This window comes from Triticum urartu, chromosome 1, assembly GCF_003073215.2.
Source record: "Triticum urartu cultivar G1812 chromosome 1, Tu2.1, whole genome shotgun sequence".
Classification (NCBI taxonomy): domain Eukaryota; kingdom Viridiplantae; phylum Streptophyta; class Magnoliopsida; order Poales; family Poaceae; genus Triticum; species Triticum urartu.
In genome coordinates, this window is record NC_053022.1 from 402,801,906 (window position 1) to 402,821,888 (window position 19,983).

At 47.7% G+C, this 19,983-nt stretch overlaps 1 protein-coding gene and 2 pseudogenes across 1 annotated transcript; all 3 read left to right on the forward strand.

Moving 5' to 3' along the window:
* The first annotated feature begins 7,683 nt into the window (after positions 1 to 7,683).
* LOC125534665 lies at positions 7,684 to 9,008 on the forward strand. Its single transcript, XM_048697829.1, has one exon. It carries the CDS (start codon positions 7,747 to 7,749, stop codon positions 8,428 to 8,430), a length of 684 nt encoding a protein of 227 aa, XP_048553786.1. The 5' UTR covers positions 7,684 to 7,746; the 3' UTR covers positions 8,431 to 9,008.
* Positions 9,009 to 14,118: 5,110 nt separating this feature from the next.
* On the forward strand, positions 14,119 to 15,888 carry LOC125532883 (annotated as a pseudogene).
* Positions 15,889 to 17,674: 1,786 nt separating this feature from the next.
* On the forward strand, positions 17,675 to 19,440 carry LOC125534674 (annotated as a pseudogene).
* The last annotated feature ends 543 nt before the right edge of the window (positions 19,441 to 19,983 follow it).

A 19,983-nucleotide genomic window follows, 5' to 3' on the forward strand; every position in this document is an offset into this window, starting at 1 on the left:
TAATTGCGATCACGATGAACAAGATGCATAGGGTAATACTTTTGATGAAATTCCAATTTCAATCTTTTATAGTTCCATGATCTTATATCATCACATAGCCTATACCATATCAATGTGTCTCCCTTCAAAGATAAAGGGAAGACCTTCTTATTAGCAACATCATCGGGTACACCTGCAAGCTTAAATAATCCACAAACTTCATCCACATATATTAAGTGCTCATCAGGATGCTTTGTTCCATCTCCTGTAAAAGGGTTAGCTAGCAGTTTTTCCATCATACCCGAAGGAAATTCAAAAGGAGTTTCATTTTCAATAGGTTCAGTAGGTTGAGGAGCAACTCTTTGCTCTACTGGACGGGGTGAAGATACCCCGAACAAGCCCCTCACAGAATTACTTTCCATAGTAGCAAGTGACAGTAAATTTCAGCACACTATATAAATTTTCCTTACCATATTCCACCTACCAAAGGCGCTACACTCCCCGGCAACGGCGCCAGAAAAGAGTCTTGATGACCCACAAGTATAGTGTATCTATCGTAGTCCTTTCGATAAGTAAGAGTGTCGAACCCAACGAGGAGCAGAAGGAAATGATAAGCGGTTTTCAGCAAGGTATTCTCTGCAAGTACTGAAATAAGTGGTAACAGATAGTTTTGTGATAAGATAAATTGTAACGAGCAACAAGTAACAAAAGTAAATAAAGTGCAGCAAGGTGGCCCAATCCTTTTTTTTGCAAAGGACAAGCCGGAACAAACTCTTATAATAGGAAAAGCGCTCCCGAGGACACATGGGAATATCGTCAAGCTAGTTTTCATCAAGTTCATATGATTCGCGTTCAGTACTTTGATAATTTGATATGTGGGTGGACCGATGCTTGGGTGCTGTTCTTACTTGAACAAGCGTCCCACTTATGATTAACCTCTATTGCAAGCATCCGCAACTACAACAAAAGTATTAAGGTAAACCTAACCATAGCATGAAACATATGGATCCAAATCAGCCCCTTACGAAGCAACGCATAAACTAGGGTTTAAGCTTCTGTCACTCTAGCAACCCATCATCTACTTATTACTTCCCAATGCCTTCCTCTAGGCCCAAATAATGGTGAAGTGTTATGTAGTCGACGTTCACATAACACCACTAGAGGCTAGACAACATACATCTTATCAAAATATCAAACAAATACCAAATTCACATGACTACTAATAGTAAGACTTTTCCCCTGTCCTCAGGAACAAACGTTACTACTCACAAAGCATATTCATGGTCATAATCAGAGGGGTAATAATATGCATATAGGATCTGAACATATGATCTTTCACCAAATAAACCAACTAGCATCAACTACAAGGAGTAATCAACACTACTAGCAACCTACTAGCACCAATCCAGGACTTTGAGACAAGAATTGGATACAAGAGATGAACTAGGGTTTGGAGATGAGATGGTGCTGGTGAAGATGTTGATGGAGATTGCCCTCTCCTGATGAGAGGAGCATTGGTGATGACGATGGTGATGATTTCCCCCTCCCGGAGGGAAGTATTCCCGGCAGAACAGCTCTGCCGGAGCTCTAGATTGGTTCCGCCAAGGTTCCGCCTCGTTGCGGCGGAGTCTCGTCCCGAAAAGTTCCTTCTGATTTTTTTCTCATCGAAAGACTTCATATAGCAGAAGATGGACGTCGGAGACCCACCAGGGGGCCCACGAGGTAGGGGGCGCGCCCTAGGAGGGGGGCGTGCCCCCCACCCTCGTGAGCAGGGTGTGGGCCCCCTGGCCTTCATCTTTGGCGAGGATTTTTCTTTATTTATTTTAAGATGTTCCATGGAGTTTCAGGACTTTTGGAGTTGCGCGGAATAGGTCTCTAATATTTGCTCCTTTTTCAGCCCAGAATTCCAGCTGCCGACGTTCTCCCTCCTTATGTAAACCTTGTAAAATAAGAGAGAATAGCCATAAGTATTGTGACATAAAGTGAAATAACAGTCCATGATGCAATAAATATCGATATAAAAGCATGATGCAAAATGGACGTATCAGCAGCATCCTGCAGTAGTGGTAGCAAAGGGAACATCACATGATAACTAAAGGTTCACTTGAATGTCATTCGTGTAATCATAGGGATCGATACGAACATCCACAGTTCCGCTATTTATCATTGAACGAAGGGGTTTCGTTCATGTTTATGATTTACCGAACCTACGGGATCACAAGCTTAAGGTAATCACGATCTCGTGAGTGTTAGTAGGACGAGAGTATTCAGGATTTATTTTTGGAATTGTTTCATTAATATTAGGAAAAGTTTTGAGAGGAACCGGAAGCGCTTTGGGGTCACCGGAAGGGTTTGAGAGTTTATTGGGCAATACCGGGTATTAATGATAAATAATATATAGGTTGAAAATGTTTTTGGTGATGGTAAATTATATATATGTGGCTATAGTAATTGTTAGAGGGCTTTATATTTAATTTAATATCAATGGGGCTTAAAAGGCCTAATGATGGAAGGCAACTTGGGCCACCAAGGCCCAAGTGGAGGTGGCGCCCCCTTTCCTAGGAGGGGAGGCCAAATTAGACTAGGGGAGGATTCCTCACCCCCCCCCCTCTTGGCCGGCTCCCCAAGGAGGGACTTTCCCTCCTTGGTGGCAGCCCCTCGTCTGCCCTCAATCCTATATATACTAGATGATTTTGCCCTTTGGTATACACAAGTTTTGAAGACTCCTCTAGTTCATCAAGTTCTAGCTGGTCCTAGTTCACTAACCTAGTTCCTCTAATCCCCATAATTAGAAGCCTAGTGTGGTTCTATTCTCATCCCTCTAATTCCCCGGCGACAATTAGCTCTAGACGCCGAAGCGCTGCCAGATCATGAATACCGTACGCTTGCAACAAAGTAGAGAGGTTGTGCTTTCAGTCTTCCCTCTGAGGGATCATTTGAGGGCGGTTCGCGGGATCGTCATCGATGGTTAGAGGGACTCCAAGTATGATCTACACCGACTCGTCTACTTCCGTTGCACTCTGTATTAGTAACGATCGTTGATCCAAAGCATATATGCATCTTCATGTTGTTCCTGGGTGATTGTAGGGCGATTTGTTTTTTGTTTTCTACTACGTTTCCCAACTAATTGCACCAACTGGGCTACATTATTTTTTTTTTGCAGCAAAATAGGATCAGAATGCTACACACAAAATAAATGATTTTACTTTTTCTATTTGGGAAATATAAACTGATTCACGCCAGCCATGTATGGTGCCGTCAGCTTCGTTCCATGAGTAATCCATCCATGATTCGTTGGGTGTACAACATGAAAAGTAATTAGAATGAATCTGAATTTTGCTATGATGTTTTTTAGTAGATATTAGATCGCACCTGAAATCGCCCATGTTTAACACTACCATAGCCGCGCGTGACTTCTACCTTCAACATGGGCGCTTGGCTTCTCCATGTCGTCACAGCTGCGTTTACCTTGCTGTGTCGGCCTCTCAACTTGCCGAGGGCGTGGTATGAGAGGAGGGCCCTAAGCCAACAATCCCAATTCCCTTTGTTAGGAAGGAACCGGACGATCCCAATTACAAGTTCCCCCTATTATGAAAAGGGAACCCGCTAAATGAGTCAGTTGATAAAATATTACATGTTATTTTTCTATTAGCGTTTAAAAAAAGATCCATCAACATTTAGAATGACACCGAGACTCATCACAAAAACTGGACATGTCTAATGACAGCCGAATACGTCGCCAAAAATCTGCATGAACATCACCAAAATTGCCAAGGCGCTGCCCCGGGAGGAAAACACCTGGTGACGGTGGGCCCTCACAGAAAATGATTTTAGGCGACGTTTCATGTTTGTCATCAAGATCTTGTCAGCGAGAGAGTAAATTTTGTAGTGTCTCTAGCCAACCAAACTTGTTTATTTTTTAGAGATTTAGAGAGGAGACCTTGGTCTACACTTTCACTAAAGGAAATTTGATTCCCCGTATTTCCACTTGTCGATCTTGTTACTCTTGAGTGTTTGGACACTTTAGAAGGAAAATGTCACCTCAGGGTAATATTTCATTATGGTGAAGCTCTGTGATGGTGTTGGGAGCCTCCAATTTAATTGTGGAGAGAGCCCTAAGAGCATCTCCAGCCGCGCCCCCAACAAGGTCCCCCAGGCGATTTTTCGGCTGCCGGCGCCAAAAAATCAGCCCAGTCGCGCTCCCAAGGGCCCAATTTTCGTCAGCTCAGGCCGAAATTGACGCCGGCGGATCCAACCCGAACCCGGCGCGCCGGGAGGCGCCGGGCGAATCATTTTTGGCGCGAAAAAGCCGCGGGCCCTCCTTGCCAGCGACTCGTTTCGCTTCTCGCCGCTTCGTCGTCCTCATCGCCTCGTTTCCCGCGGCGAATCAATGCCAAAGCTGCCGCGCGCTGCCGCGCCGGTCAGCCTCCACCATTGATGCCTCGTGGGCGGCGCAGTGAAGGCGTGACGACGCGCGTCCCCGCGCATGCCACGCGTAGACGAGGCGGCCACGCATGCTCGCGCCGCCTCCGCCTATATAAGCCGACCCCAGCGCGCCGGTGGCACGCACAGAGTCTCCACCGCCTACGCGGCCTCTCTCCCCTTCCTCCCTCTCCCCTCGCCATCCCAGTTCAAAGAAATGGCGGAACGATTCCCAGGCGACGGCGCGGCGGCGAATGGCTTCGGCCGCCGCCACCTTCACGAGGACGAAGCTCGGCTCCTCTTCGAGGCCGAGTACCCGGTCCCGCCGGACATGCGTGTGCCCGGGGCGTGCAGAATCAGCGCCGACGGGGTCCCGGTGCCACCCGCCCACCGGGGCGACGCGTCGTGCGCAGATCGCGCGTATCCGCGCCTCTCTGCCGCGGGCGGCGAGGGAGGGGCCGCGCTACGTCCCCGACAGCCCGCTTTGGGAGCCGTACTTCCGTCGCCGTCACGCCGAGCAGCTCGAGGCCACCAACGGCGTCGTGCCCTCCGACAGGCTCAACTCCGAGGGGGGGCGCCGATGGTGGGGCGTGCCCGGCCGCACGCTGGAGGCCGTCCTCGAGTACATTGAGGGCGGCAACACGCCGAGGCTGGAGTACCCCTTCCCCCGTCCTTCTCTCGCCGTCGTGGGAGCTCGTGGACGCCGAGGCGCATGGACCCCGAGGCGTCATCCTCCTCGTCCGGTCGGTCGACCGGCTCTCCCTGCCTCCGCCCCGTCAAGCCGGAGCCACAGGACACGCCCGTCAAGCCGGAGTCCCAGGACACGCCTGTTAGCCGGCGCACCCGCAGCTCCGGTATCCGCATCGCTGACTCCACCCCCGCTTCCGGGCGCCTCATCCTCGTCGCGCCCAAACCGGAGCCCAATCTCCCCCCGGAGTACGAGGAGATAGCCCGGCGCGGCTTCTCCGACGCGGACGCCCTGCGATGGGCGCGCGACGACTACCTTCGGACTGAGATGACCCGGCAGACCCGGGCCCTGGAGGAGATCGCCGCCTGCAAGCGTGGGCGCGAGGACGAGCACGACGTCGTGATCCTCGACAGCGACGACGACGAGGACGCCGCCGAACCGTCCAACCCGCCGCGCCAACCGGGGGAGGGTTGCAGCAGGGACGGCGGCCACGACGGAGGCGGCCACGACGACGACGGCGGCGGCGGCGACTACACGCGGTTCTACAGCCTCCTCGGCATGTAGAACTGCAAGGGCGGCGGCCGGCGAGGAGCGGCGAGGCAAGCGAGACGGCGGGTGGGCCTAGTAGTGTGTTTTTTTCTTTTTGTAAAATACTTTAAATATGTATGAGCGGTAGTGTGTGTGCCGTGTTTGGTTGAATTTGATTTAAAGTCGCCGAAATATGCATGAACTCGCCATGTCTGTGCCGTTCAAAAAATCTCATGGGCGCCGCGACTGAGTGGCATCACACCCCCAGCACGTGTTTTGCGCCGGTGCGTTTCCAGGAGGTGATTTTTAGCGCCTCCTGGGGGGCCAACGGCTGAAGATGCTTTAACCTTCCTCAGTCTCGAATAATTCTTCCTTGTAGCTAGTTAGAATAGTTCTTCCTCAGTCTTGAATTACTTGTTGTAATTCTACTCCCTCCGTCTCAAATTACTTGTCGTAATTACTTGTGATATGGAGCGAGTACTACCCTAGCTAGTTATAAGTGTGATCCACGCTAGCATCTGCGAAGAATGTAAAAATATCTTCCGCGAGCACTATTGGGGCTGTTGGCACCAGTGGCCAGACCAAGTTAACCAAACGGTCCAGACCCACTGAAGAAGCTGGCGACCTGCCTGCCCCAGGCCCTCTGCAGTGTGATGCACGCCGGCAAGGCATGGTACCCTACCCACGCACTCACAAAGTCACAGGTGGAGTACGTGTTACTACCCTACTACAAAACTGAGCAAACAACTCCACTTCTTGCAAGTCGTCATCTGCTCCTGCGGTGCTGACATCATTGCCAAACCGTCAGCAGGAGCATTATTCGTTAGCACTGGAAGTAATATAATTGTTCCAATATTCGTCTCGCCCGCTCCATCGGGTCGCGACGGGGACAGGCCGGAGAGGCGTTGCGTGCGTCATCTTGCGTCGTTCGCAGCTACGTCATGGATGCTGGCGCACGATGAGCTCTGCTCGTCGGACCTTTGGATCGATCCCCGCTTTGCCCCACCACCGACCGGCGCTGCCTTTGCAGTGTGTGACCAGGGCCATCCAACCAGGGGTACTTTCGTAAGGTGGCGGCGATCACTACACTCACTAAGAAAACAAGATTAGAAGAGGACCTCCAATCCCAGTCAGTCAGTCGCGGCAGTGCTTGGTTCTTAAACAGACAGCGCTTAGATGACGTGCGATGCCCTTGGCCATAATTAATATAGAGTACAGTAGATTACATTAGTAGAGAACTCGAGGAGGAAAAAGTACCTAGTGGCATGGCCATTATTTTGAAATTTTGAATAATAGTATAGGACGGCGCTGCAGCTAGTGCTGGCAGGGGGCACGTCCTCGTCCTCCTGGTCGGGGCCTCAAGACCTCAACGCATACAGTGCTACACTTTGACCGCGGTTACTCGGTATCCATAAGCCTGTCAGACACCACAGTGGATCGACTTTTTCATTGCCTAGAGTGGGAGGCTTGCGCTCTGCTCTATTACTGTTTTGTTTATTCTGATGGTGCGTTTTCTCTTCGTCCATGATTTGTCTGGACGTTGCTGATGCTTTACGTGTGCGTCGTGCCAGTGCAATGAATCATAAAAGGTCCAAGTGCATCATTGCCACAAGGCTTCAATTTTAAGATCGCAATCTAACATAAATGCCACGCGTAGTATTGAAGACAGAAGCACGTTTCGTTACTCAGTTCGATAATTCTGAGTAATCTGAAATTCTGTAAACCTAGCTGTGGTGTTGCCTAAAATGCAGCATAAAATGTGCACATTTTTTCTCGAGTTAAAATGTGCACATTGTAGCACGTACTACAGTACAGTATATCTCTGTGTCATCCCGAATTGTCTGACGAGCTCACGGACGAAGCAAACAGAATAACATAATTTTGAATGATTATTATGCCCCGCATCTCGCAAAAAAAAGATTATGCCCCGGAAAAAGAAAAAAGAAAAACTTTGAATGATTACGACCATGTGTTCAGAATCTGAACGCTTGCGCTCCAAAATTCCGTTTACATATCGACGCAAAAGGTAAATACGACATTTATAGACATATAATCAAATAACTTGTATAAATATGGAGTATTAACAATTTTTAGCACGAATCACGGCAACCCCTATAAATTCACTCGCCATGCCTCAGACGTTACTCCGCAGCATCAAGCAGCTAGCCATACCTCGTCTCTCTCATCTCACTCCTCTGTTTCTTTCCCGTCGACCACAGAGTGACATTGAGGTTGCAATCCAGCTAGAAGGCCATCCTACAGTCTGCAGCATTGCAATGGACGCCACAAAGACAGCAGCCAAGGCTGTGGCGGCAGGAAACGGCGACGCAGACGCCGCTCCGTCGACCCGGCGGACGGCGGCGCCGAAGCAAGTACCTCGGCAGGAGGAGCCGCTGCCAGGAGACACCGCGGCTGCGGCCGACCCGGCGCCGGCGACGGCAACGACGAGCGCTACTGTCGCGGAGAGCGGCGTGGAGGACGAGCAGGTGGAGAGGTTCTACGCGCTGCTGGCCAACATCCGGGCCATGAGGGGCATGAACGAGAGCGGGGGCGACGACGCCAGCGCGAGCACGGAGGGTGCCAGCGAGGTCTGCGGCGGCGGGAGGAAGCGCGCGCGCTGGGCAGAGCCGCCGTGGAGGCCGGCGTTCAGGATGGAGGACTTCGAGGACGCCAGCGCGTCCAAGAAGGACATGAATTACGACGGTGCCGCCAGCCATCGGCGGCCGGGCAAGGAGACCAAGGACGAAGCGGAGGACGACGTGGCACGGAATGGCCGTGGAGTCGTCACGCCGTCGTCAGAGAGGAAAGTTTGACTCTCTGTCGCCGTGTCGCTGATACTGGCTGCGCGAAACACGTGTGGTCACGTGTTCTCCGTGGGGCGCGTCGGTGGGTCGTGGAGGAAAGCTCCATGCTTGCCAAAATGCCATGTCCATCGACACATTTTATTTTATTTTAGCATCAGTACAAACACAAGCGTTCATATACACGCGCATACACTCATTCCTATGAACGCACACACGCACACCCTATTCTTATGAGCACATTCGAAAGACTGAGCCGACATATCATCTTGAGATTTACGAAGTCACCGTAGGTGCCTCGTCGTCGACGGAAACGTCTCCTCCCACTGAAAGCGCATCGCCGGAAATTCTGAAATAAATTCAGAAATAATGCGAGCACCAGGATTCGAACCCTGGTGGGTTGGGGATACCACTGTCCACCTAACCAACTCAACCACAGGTTGATTCGCATCGACACATTTTACCTGCTGTTGAAAATAATTTTATAAATGTTTAAGCCCACGGGTACATGGACGCATGTGCGATTCTTTCCGGAATAAAACTTGCCCTGGTTCACCAGCAAAGCTAAAATCTTTATACTGCACGCAGAAAAGATGTACCCACGGCCCATGATAAGGAATTCGAGGTTATACATGCGTCCACTGGATCAGAGTGTAAGTCGTTTGCGTGTACCTGACGAATCGTATGAATGTCATGGGTGGGCTTCGGCAACTTAGATGCTATGGTGATACTAGCTTTTGGGAGGTTGGATCTCCGATCCTATGGCATCCGAGCAATTTTTGTAGTTATTCATAATTTTCAAACTCCCTGAAGGCTTTCCCGTAAAAAAATCAGACATTTTTAGAGCCGCTGGATCTAAAATCCAGGAGGTCTTATGATCGTATCATCTATAGTGCGGGAGCACTGGCATTCTTCCTGCATACCAAAGTAACAGATCATCGTAAGTGGCACCGCTCGGTAGAGCATCTTCAAACGCAATTACCAAACGGACGCCCCAAACGTCTGCGGACATCTAGCCAAGCGAAGGCCATCCAACAATGTTTTTGAAACTTTCCTACTTTTAAATGATAAAACACAAATTGTGGATGAAATTTAAGCTAAGTATGATATACTATTACATTACATGCAAACTAACAAAATTAACGAGTTTGATATATACTACATGCAAACATTCCCAAATTAAACTAAACTAAACTAATTTGAAACTAAGTAGCGGGCAGTGACCTATTAGGCATGGCATCCGAGGCCACATGGACTTTCATCGCCGTCGTCGTTTGTCGTTGTTGCTGTCGATGCCCGGGATGCCACGGGGACGTGCTCGTGCGTCAGGTTCCGGCCTCCGTGTTGCTTCCCGCGTCCACCACCGCCTTACGTAGTCCCTGCTCCTTCGGAGCTCGCGCTCTGACTAGACGCCGCCGAGAAGGAGGACGCCTTCGCTGATCCGCGGTTGCAGGCATCGGTCTCCTTGGTGGTCTTGGACCGATCCAAGGCCCACACCACCACGAGCTCCTCGTCGGAGAGAACTTAGGGGCGGGGCCACCTAGGTCTTGGCGAAGGAGGTCGAGCGCACTATAGGGGGCGCTCCGTCTGAGTGAGGGCCTTGGAGCCCCCGACAATGAGAAGGATGTGTCATGCGACCTGCCTCAACTAATGTAGTACTCGAGGCGGGTGCGCGACTTCGGTGAGGATAGTGGGTCCTCCTTCCAGACGGTTGTTAAGCGTTGCTTGGTGCCTGGCTAGCGACGCTGCAGGGACGATAACTCCTCTTAATGCAACGTCTGGTCTAGATGTCGTGGTTCAACGGTGGGGGCGCTGGCAGCTAGCTCGGAGCGTTGAGCACAGCTGCGGCTAGTCCGGCAAGAGCTGTTGCTCCTCCTCCATGGTGTGAGGCATCGACGGCTATGGCCCGGCGGCACCTCCTCGTCTAACCTCGCCATGTTCTCCCAGCCCACGCTGTCATCATCCACTAGCATGTTTCATCAATTTCATTGCCTTATCCATATACAAGAGGAAGATTAGGATGCTCCCAACTTGAGTTGAACCGTAATCGAATGGCTAATAGGTGATGTCAGTAATTTTGTGAGGGTTAATATGGTCTTTGTTCTTTGTATAAATAAGAAAGAAAACAATTATATGAAGTTACAGGACTGTGCTAAGCTAGGAAACATATAATTGATGCCTTGAGGGTGCCACCTTTTCATTTTGGAGTGTCTAATAAACATCTAGCTGATTTTCAGTCATGCGATGCATGCTAGTTGGAGTAGATCAAACATTCAAAATATTTTGAATGATGCCAAATCAAAAAATCAGCTAGCTCAAAGATAAAAAGGCCCATTCCATGTTTTGTTGTTCCTACATGACACGTCCTACCATTGCGTTATATTTCTATGTTGATCATTTTCACCATATTTTTGTTCAACATGTTAATTGCCATTAATCTGCTATCCTTTAAACCTTATCGAGATCTTAGTGCTCACCTAATACCACAGGAAAAAAAAGAACAATTTTTTTAAATAGAACATAAATTCAATTTCCTGTCTGAAAAGAAAACCAATTTCAGTAACCAAAATACTGATGAGAGGAAAATAATCCAGAGAGTTATTAAGACATGAAATAAGCCTTCATCTCACTTTTATAAGTAAGCAACACAATTTAGGGATACAAAATAGTGAGAAAACCGGCTTACAAAGAAGATCAAAGAGAAAACCAACAAACAAAATCGTACAACAAGAAACATGCAAGTGCAGTAAAAACGTCACGACTATGATGCCAAGCCTAAGCACAAAGGAGCATGAGGATGGCGTCACGCCACGTCCTAAGGGACCTGAGCTCCACGGCGACGTCCCATGAGGATAATGACACAAAGTGCCGCTGCCACCAAGTCTGAATGGACGAACATCGGTTTTCACCTGGAGCCCTGGCACGGGGAGGAGAATCGCGACGACGTCCTTAATAGGACAACAACACACGCGGCTGTCACCACCGTCACTGCCAAAGTGAAGACCTTTGGCTTTGTGACTTTCCCGTGCCACTACAAAGCACCTAGGTCACCGACCCAACTAGGCGGACCGCCACCCCGACATCCAGGACTCCAACTTGCTCACCACCACCAACTGCTGACCCACGATCATCACAAGAGATGCCTAAACCTAATGGAGGGACAACCTAACCTTAGACCATAGGCACGACCGGTCTGACTAGGCCTTGGACCGTCGCCGATCCCATCTAACCATGTTGGATCAGGGGAACAAACCTCTAGCCTCTTCGAAATAATACATGCCTATTTAAACCAAGATAAAATCATAAGTTTCGGAAACTAAAACTCAATAGTTGGTGTGCCCTGGTGCAGAACCCGACAACTTTGTGGATCGCTAAGCAATCATATGGTCGGTGAGGGCTGGGCATGTGCATGCCCCTGCGAATTTCCAATCCAAAGGTGCATCTTTGTAGACTTTTTCTCATGCCATCAACCTTGGTGAATTCTTCAAAAAAATTGAGGGAACAGTTGAGTGGGCCATAATTCACTCCCTGCTTAAGAAATATATGCACTGAGTTAAATAGCGTTCGAGGACAATATTACATACTATTGAAATTTAAGCACGACTATATTAGATCAAGCAATTGTGGTGAGCTTTAGCACTACTTTTTACTAGTACTAGTAATAATGCACGTGCAATGCACGTTTATATTAGGTAAGATATTAGTTGCACGTTATATTAGGTAAGATATCTCTGTTGCACGTTGGTATTTGGTAAGATATCAATTATTTTTTCACGGAAATGCTAGGATATTAATTACATGGCAGATTTCAAAGGATAGCGTTGAGTCAAAACGTGTTTATAACCAATGGCAGTGGTGGGTAATTAGAGCGTTAAATGTGTTTGGTGCTCAACATTGGAGCGATTTGAACCGCTAGATAACATGATTTGACGGCTTAGATGGTTTGGATCTGCCCATTTGGGCCTTTTTATATTGATATAGATAAAATACCCATATGTTGCAATTGAGTCAACTTTATTCTAGTGGTTCACTGTAAGAGAATTTTGATTACTATTTTTTGCGGGGATTTTTATTAGGTTGAGATTGAGATATGTTGAGGGAGGGAATCCATAGGCAATGGTAAGAAATATATGATGTGATTGAGACTGTGCGTGTACAACTATGCGAGTTGACATTGTTGTTTGTTTGCAAGGGATTTCTTGCTATTGATGATTTATTTAATTTTTATTGATATCTTTGCAAGGGATTTCTTTCCCTGCAAACAAGGTGGTGCGGGGTCGGTTTGAAAGAAAGAGTTAATTGGTTTATAGCGCGGTTTGAAAAAAATCTATGGAAGGAGGCATGTATCAATGGGAGTTGTGGGGACGATGAAAGAGAAACCAACAAACTCCCTTTAATAGTAGATACTATCATCTTCAGTGCATTTTCCATTATAAATAAATGTTTTATTATATCCAGATCAAGCAAATATTTATCACAACTTTTTAAAACCATTCAAACTATGTATACAACTCATTCATTATACATTGAGGGAAAAAGGTTAAAAACTCCATTCATTGATCACAATTTTTTCTTGGTAGCTTACCAAGTCGACAGCCAATTTCTCAAATCTCAAAAATAAAAAGAGCGGACAACCTGATTGAAAGATCTACCCAAATGATAAGTGACATACGTGTAGCATGAAGTAACACCACCCTGACATTTTCTTGTCATTCAAAAAAAACAAAAAAGAAAACTTGTCATCCAAACAAAAAGTTGTCATGTTTCACAACTAAACTTGCCATCTTCGGGTAACTAAATTTGCCATAAAAAACGTCAGGGCAGAATTGTTTCGCGCCACACGTGAGTCACTTATCAGGGTATCATACAGTGAAATCTTCTATAGCGGGTTGATTAGGACTCGTCGTACTTGCACTAACTGTTCAGTTTCAGGATTCTTAGAAAAAAAACTGTTCAGTTTCATTGGGCCGCGACCCAACTAACAGCCCAAAAGCTCCGGATCCCTAATTTGTAGTCGCCCCACTAGCAACGCATCCCGACGGCAGCCACGTTCAAGCGAGGCCATAAAACCCCCTGGCCAGTTCGGCTGCCGCCATCGCATTTTCTAGGGCTTATCTCCGCCTCGATCGCTCCTCCGCCACCTCGGCGCTCCGTCGTCTTCTAACGTGAGCGTGCGAGAAGACACAGGAACCGAGCAAAATGGTCAGACCCTAACACGGACTAGAAGAACGTCCATGCGTTGCAACAGATAACATTTCCGTAACTTTAAGAGTTTAATATTAATCATGTTAATATTACATTTAATATTCTCATACATATCAAGTGACATTGGCGATCTTTTTACCATCAAATCTTCACACACACACTCTTTCCGTCCCTCTTCTCCACTGTCTCTCCCCCTCTCCCTCTCTCTCTCTCTCTAACACATGCACATATCCATCTTATTGGGTATGAGGCCATAATCCATCTATCTCACATACACACGCTAGTGCATAACAATATGGAGGTGTATTATATTTGCCACCACAACTAAGGGAATTAATTTCATGTAAATTGGCCAGTCACAGCTCCGTGACAAACAATGCATCTAAATTCTCAGCGTTATTTTTATGTAATATGCTCTCTCTCTCTCTGATATTATAGGACCAAAAACTTTTACCAATTACCATACTGTAGAACACCACACTCCTTACTGCATCGATGGGTGGTGGGTGGTGTCTCTCCTCTACCGCCGTGGACCTGTGCTGGCTTGAGTCCATGTCCGCCGTTGGCCGCTGCTCGCATTCGTCCCACCCATCGCCCAAGCCGGCGTTAGGAGCAAACTCAATAGCCTTGCCCACTGTCATGGCTCCATTCCACGAGATCAAATCAAGCATCATAGAGTTCGGGGAGGAGTAGCATTTCCACCGTCAGCTCCTCGCTGATGTATCAGCGTAGAGTGCGGGGAGGACACGGAACGTAAATACCTGGGGTTTAGCGCTGGTGGCGGGAACGACCGACACGGTCTCCTTGCGCCGCTCCTCGCTGCCCGCCCTGCTTTGGGGATCCTAGCGCCCTGCCCTAGGGTTCCGCGCTGGCGGCGGCGGTGGCGGCGTTTCCCTCAAGAAAAAAAGCACGTCTCATGTCCGGCTTGTGCAGGAATCCATCACCAAGTAGGATCAGTAGTTCTGTCCCGAATCGGTTATGTTGCAAGTCCTAGCTATAGCTATATATACGTATTACCCTGCACCCCTATAAACAGTACACCCAGAGACCAATAGAAAGATCAGCGGGCACGAGGCATGCCTGTGTGTATCAATTGCTTGCGCGTATCCGTGTTGCTTCTAGTAGATCGATACTACATCAACCGTGGTTAGCCAGCTACGTCCAATCTATTCGAGTGTTTTCGTCTGCGTACGTGTTTTTCTGGTATATACTTGAGAATTCAGTCAGTCGGGGGCGGGATGTCTAAGCAAAGAAGGCAGGGGCGAGGAGGATGAGCCCAACTACTACCACGACCGCAGCGGCAACAAGGAGAAGAGCCTCTATTTGGTTCTAGACGACTGGCACAAGGGCTTCACCATCCGCAAGATCGATGCCGACAGTCCCGACCTCAGCGCCCCCCTGTCCTTCGGCTAGTGTCACCTGAGCGTGGCCGTGCCATGTAGTTCGCAGCCCTGGGCAGCAACATCATCGCCACGAGCAACATACACGCCGGAACCCTCTTCTACGACACTGACACCGCCGGACTGCCCGTCGGCCCTCCCGTTCGAGACGCACTGCTTTGTGGCTCCAATACCTTCCTGACCTCCGGCGCCGGCGACGCGCTGTACGCGTTCGCCTTCCACTTCATGGAGCGGCCTGTGTCCTTTGAGGCGATGGCGAAGCCACCGACGACGGAAGACGACGACCTGCTGCCCACGTACTGGTCCTGGAAAAGCATGCCGACGCCCTTCACCAAGGACGAGATGATCTTCTCCTATGCGCTGCACCCGGACGGGCGCACCATATTCGTGTCCTCGTGGAGCAGGGCGGTCTGCGGCACGTACTCCGTCGACACCAGGAGCTGCAAGTGGAGGCGCCATAGGGAGTGGATGCTGCCTTTCAGAGGCCGAGGCTACTTCGCCGCCGAGCTAGACGCATGGGTCGGGCTGCACGAGGACGGCTACGTCTGCCCCTGCCAGGTTGCCTCCCGCAGCGGCGGCACCACGCAGCAGCCGGAGTGGAAGATGGCCGACGAGCGCAGGATGTGGATCCCGTGGCATCAGCTGGAGTTTCGCCTGTGTCGGATGTGATGGCGCGGGTGGAGTACCGAGGAGTCGCCGGCGTCGGCCAGGGCCTGGGGCACAGAGGAGTCCTCCTAGTCAAGGAAATTGGAGAGAAGAAGATGATGGCGGCGCGAGGACACATGAGGGTAGACGTCGAGAGGATCGGCCGTCCAGGCTCGTGAGGAGGGCAGCGGTGGGAGGATCGAGTTAATGGTACCGTGTACAAAAAATCCAATCAAAACAAGTAAAATATACCAGCAATGCTTGATTGATTCTGATTTAATTTTTATAGGCATTTTCGGATTTGTAGGGCATGTGCCCTGATACTCGTACGCTGTACCTTTTTTTGACGTGTATGATTCATGATAAAAAATGAAAATCACATCAATGTAAGGAAATATCCCATCAATGCTTGATTGATTGTGATTAATTCTTTTATATGGTAACTAATCCGATGGCTTTATGTGGGCGGTGAAGCGAAAAGGTATGTGGGAGGGGAGACGAAAAATAACCGGTCAGAAAAAAATGAATTAATTGTTGCCTTGTATGTTTGGTTTTCATATTTGAAGATTGATTACCATCCGTTAGTTGGGTTACCAAAGAAGAAATCAATCACCATATGTGAATTCATTGTATTACCAAATAAACGTTGGGTTTGTCCGGCCAGTGGGAGAGGGGCGAATAAAAAACCGACGAAAAAAAACCGACAAAATTGGGAGGTGGGAGCAGGTACCAAATAAAACCATGGTAGGTGGGACGAAAATAAACCATACGAGGCTACCAACTGCTTCATTAGGAGTAGAGATTGGTTGGTTCGATTTTTTTTGCGTGGAGGGAACTACCTGGAAGGTGGGAGGGAGTACGAAAATAAACCGTCTCGGCTGACGAGAGGTGGGAGCAAGTACCAAAGAAGTACCAAAAAAGACCGGGTGAGGTGGAACGAAAATAAAATCCGAAACGCGACCTACCAACTGAGACATTAGGAGTATAGATTCATCTCTGTGCTCTCCAATTGGTAGTGAACATTTGTCTTTGGTGCTTTGCTCTGCATGGCCTGTTCTTGTTCGATTAGCCTAGTTGACCTGCAATATGTACTCAGTTTGCATTGCCCGTGTCTTGGTCCGATCGGTTGCTTATTTCTTGTCTGAGGCTTTAGAGCACAAGTTCGTTTTTAAGGTGGCATTCTTCTTGAGACAAATCTCTAATCTTCCTGTCATTTTGATCTGCATGTAGAGTGAAGTGCGGTCATTCCTGTCAACAAGATACGTCGATCGACGACCGCTTGGTGTAGTGCATTTTATACGCATGATTCTTGTGATGAGATGTTCTTTATGTGTTCTCGCGCCCTCATAGCCATTTTTAATTCAAAACGTTGATTGTGTGATATACAAGACTAGTCACTGAATCTTCCTCCAAAAAAAAGACTATTCAGTGGATCATGACCGCATAGTGGCGACTGCACTGCCTGTTATGTAGTTCTAAATACCCTGTCTGTCGATTTCAAATTATGACGGATGCAAGTTGGATGAGTATGAGAATTTTTTTTTCCTGGTTGTCCATGCCAATGGGCACTGTTTTTTTCTTCTTCTGAAATTTTGATTGCTCTAGTAAAATCCTAAAGGAATTTATCCAATTAGGATGTTGGGATGGTTTAACAGCCAGTTTCGTTCAGTTTCTGTATTATTTATGTGACGCTTCCAAGCTATCGGGAATAATACACCACTGCTCTAGGGGTAAAGCTTACATCATTTGTGATGTTACCGCCCATTCTGTTGTTCAATCTCTGGTATGGTCTGTAGAAGTAGGACAAAGGTATTAAGTTTTTTTTTCAGTAAAGCAAAACCGTTATTAGCTAGATTGCTCTACTTGTGCTGATGGTTTTCTATGCCATTGAGTCACATAATTAAATGATTAGTCCTCACATAGATAGAAGCACAAGGAAGTAAGGATCAATTTGTAAAGAAATCACTGGGTATACATTTCTCTTTTCTTTCTGTTGACAGGCAAGGGGTCTGAAGAAGCATGTGAAGAGGCTCAATGCCCCTAAGCATTGGATGGTTGAAAAGCTTGGTGGAGCATTTGTAAGTATATTTGATAACTCTATATGATGTTCAAATTTTAAAGAATAACGGGATGCACACATGTTATATTTGCTCAGTACTTATGATAATTTCTATTGAGCAGGCACCCAAGCCGTCTTCGGGCCCCCACAAAGCTAGGGAGTGCTTGCCATTGATCCTTATGCTCAGGAACAGGCTGAAGTATGCTCTGACCTATCGTGAAGTTGTTTCGATCATGATGCAGCGACATATTATGGTTGACGGGGAGGTTAGGACGGACAAGACATATCCTGCTGGATTCATGGGTAATTTTTCTTTCTTGTGATTGATCCAGATTTTCCTTTCTTGCTTATGAGGTGTTTCAGACTCTGTTATTAATTTACTCTGTTCTGCAGATGTTGTGTCAATTCCGAAGACAGGGGAGAACTTCCGCCTTCTTTATGACACCAAGGGTCGCTTCGTCTCCACAGCATCAAGGATGAGGAGGCTAAGGTAAGCATCTGTACAATTTTCCAGAATACAGCTGTTCTTGCTTCGTATGCTTCTCCGTGATATGGTATTTTTACATCGATCGGTGCGCTTGTGTGATATGCTAAATTTGCCACCGTAATTTTTCATGTTTCGTGTGTTTCTTTGATGCAACTACGGAACTTGAAGCCAGATTGTTAGAAGTCCAAGTCATTAAAAAAAATCATACAAAACTTATATATCGATTAAGTTGCTTCCCTAAAGCTGACTGTCATTTTGATTTTTCTAGTTATTTGTTTGCACTATTTTCGGTCCAAAATTCCCAATGCGGTTACATCTGTATACTTTGGAGTATTTAACAAAAAACTACCACAATTCGTGGAACCGTGTCTATAAACTACCACTTTACAAATTTGTGCGAAAAACTACTATTTTTTCACTAATCTTTGACTAAAAACTACTATGTATGAAAAGTGCCCGATTCGACTCGTTTAAACTCGATTATGAAAAAATAAAAATGCAATTAGGTCCCTGCAAAGACGGAAAAAAGCAATCAGGTCCCTGTTGCCGTCAAGCTCATTCCCGCCTCCGCCTTGGCTAGCAGGTCGCCGGAAGATGCCAAACGAATTGTGGTAGTTTTTTGTTAAATACTCGTATACTTTGCTCAGGTTGTTTTCTGTTTTGCTTTTCAAAAACTATACTCATTAAATGGTAAAAAGAACATATTCCTAGTGATGATTATCTTGTGGCTTGAGAATTGTATCACTTTTTTCCGGAACCCTTTTCTGTTATTGAGTTTGTAATCTGTTCTGCAGTTCAAGCTCTGCAAGGTTAGGACTGTGCAATGTGGGCAGAAGGGTGTCCCTTCCCTCAACACCTACGACGGCCGCACCATCCGCTACCCTGACCCTGCCATCAAACCCAACGACACCATCAAGATTGAACTGGATACCAACAAGATTGTGGATTTCATCAAGTTTGAGGTCGGGAATTTCGTGATGGTGACCGGAGGCAGGAACACCGGGCGCATCGGGGTGATCAAGAGCAGGGAGAAGCACGAGGGCAGCTTCGAGACCATCCACGTCGAGGATGCCCTCGGCCATCAGTTTGCCACCCGCCTGGCCAACGTCTTCACCATTGGCAAGGACAGGAAGGCGTGGGTCTCTCTTCCCAAGGGCAAGGGCATCAAGCTCACCATCATCGAAGAGGCGAGGAAGCGCATCGCCGCGGCTGCTGCTGAGGCTTGATTTCAAAACCCTCCGAGAATAAATAAATGGATTTGTTGTGAGTCATTTAGATGTGCCTGTTGGAGATGAGCCATTTTTAGTGCTGCATTTGACTTTTTTGGGAGCATTTTCCGCGTTTGACTTTCATTGAACTGTTCTAGTTGTTGCCTTACTTTGAGCACTGAAAGTGATTGATCAAAAAAATGCGGATCTTTTAGCAATGAGAAGTTTTGTTTGTGCGAAGTTTAATTAGTTCTCGCACAGAAAATCTAAGCTGCCCTGCAATGTTTGTTGATCTATATTATTAGAACATTTGCTATACCATTCCATTTGCATGTGGACTTTGAGGCGGTACACTTTTTTTTGGCAAATACACGTGTTTTCGAATCGTGCAGGAGAACTGTTGAGGATATAACCTCTGAGGGTAAACCGCCCAGGAGGGGCCGGTTCACCTTCAGCTATACTGAAGCCCAAGGAAACCCAGAAGATGGCGCTTTACGGATGAAGCTTAAAGGCCCAGATCCCGCAGGCGATTTAGGGCCCATAATAGTAAACCGCCATGAT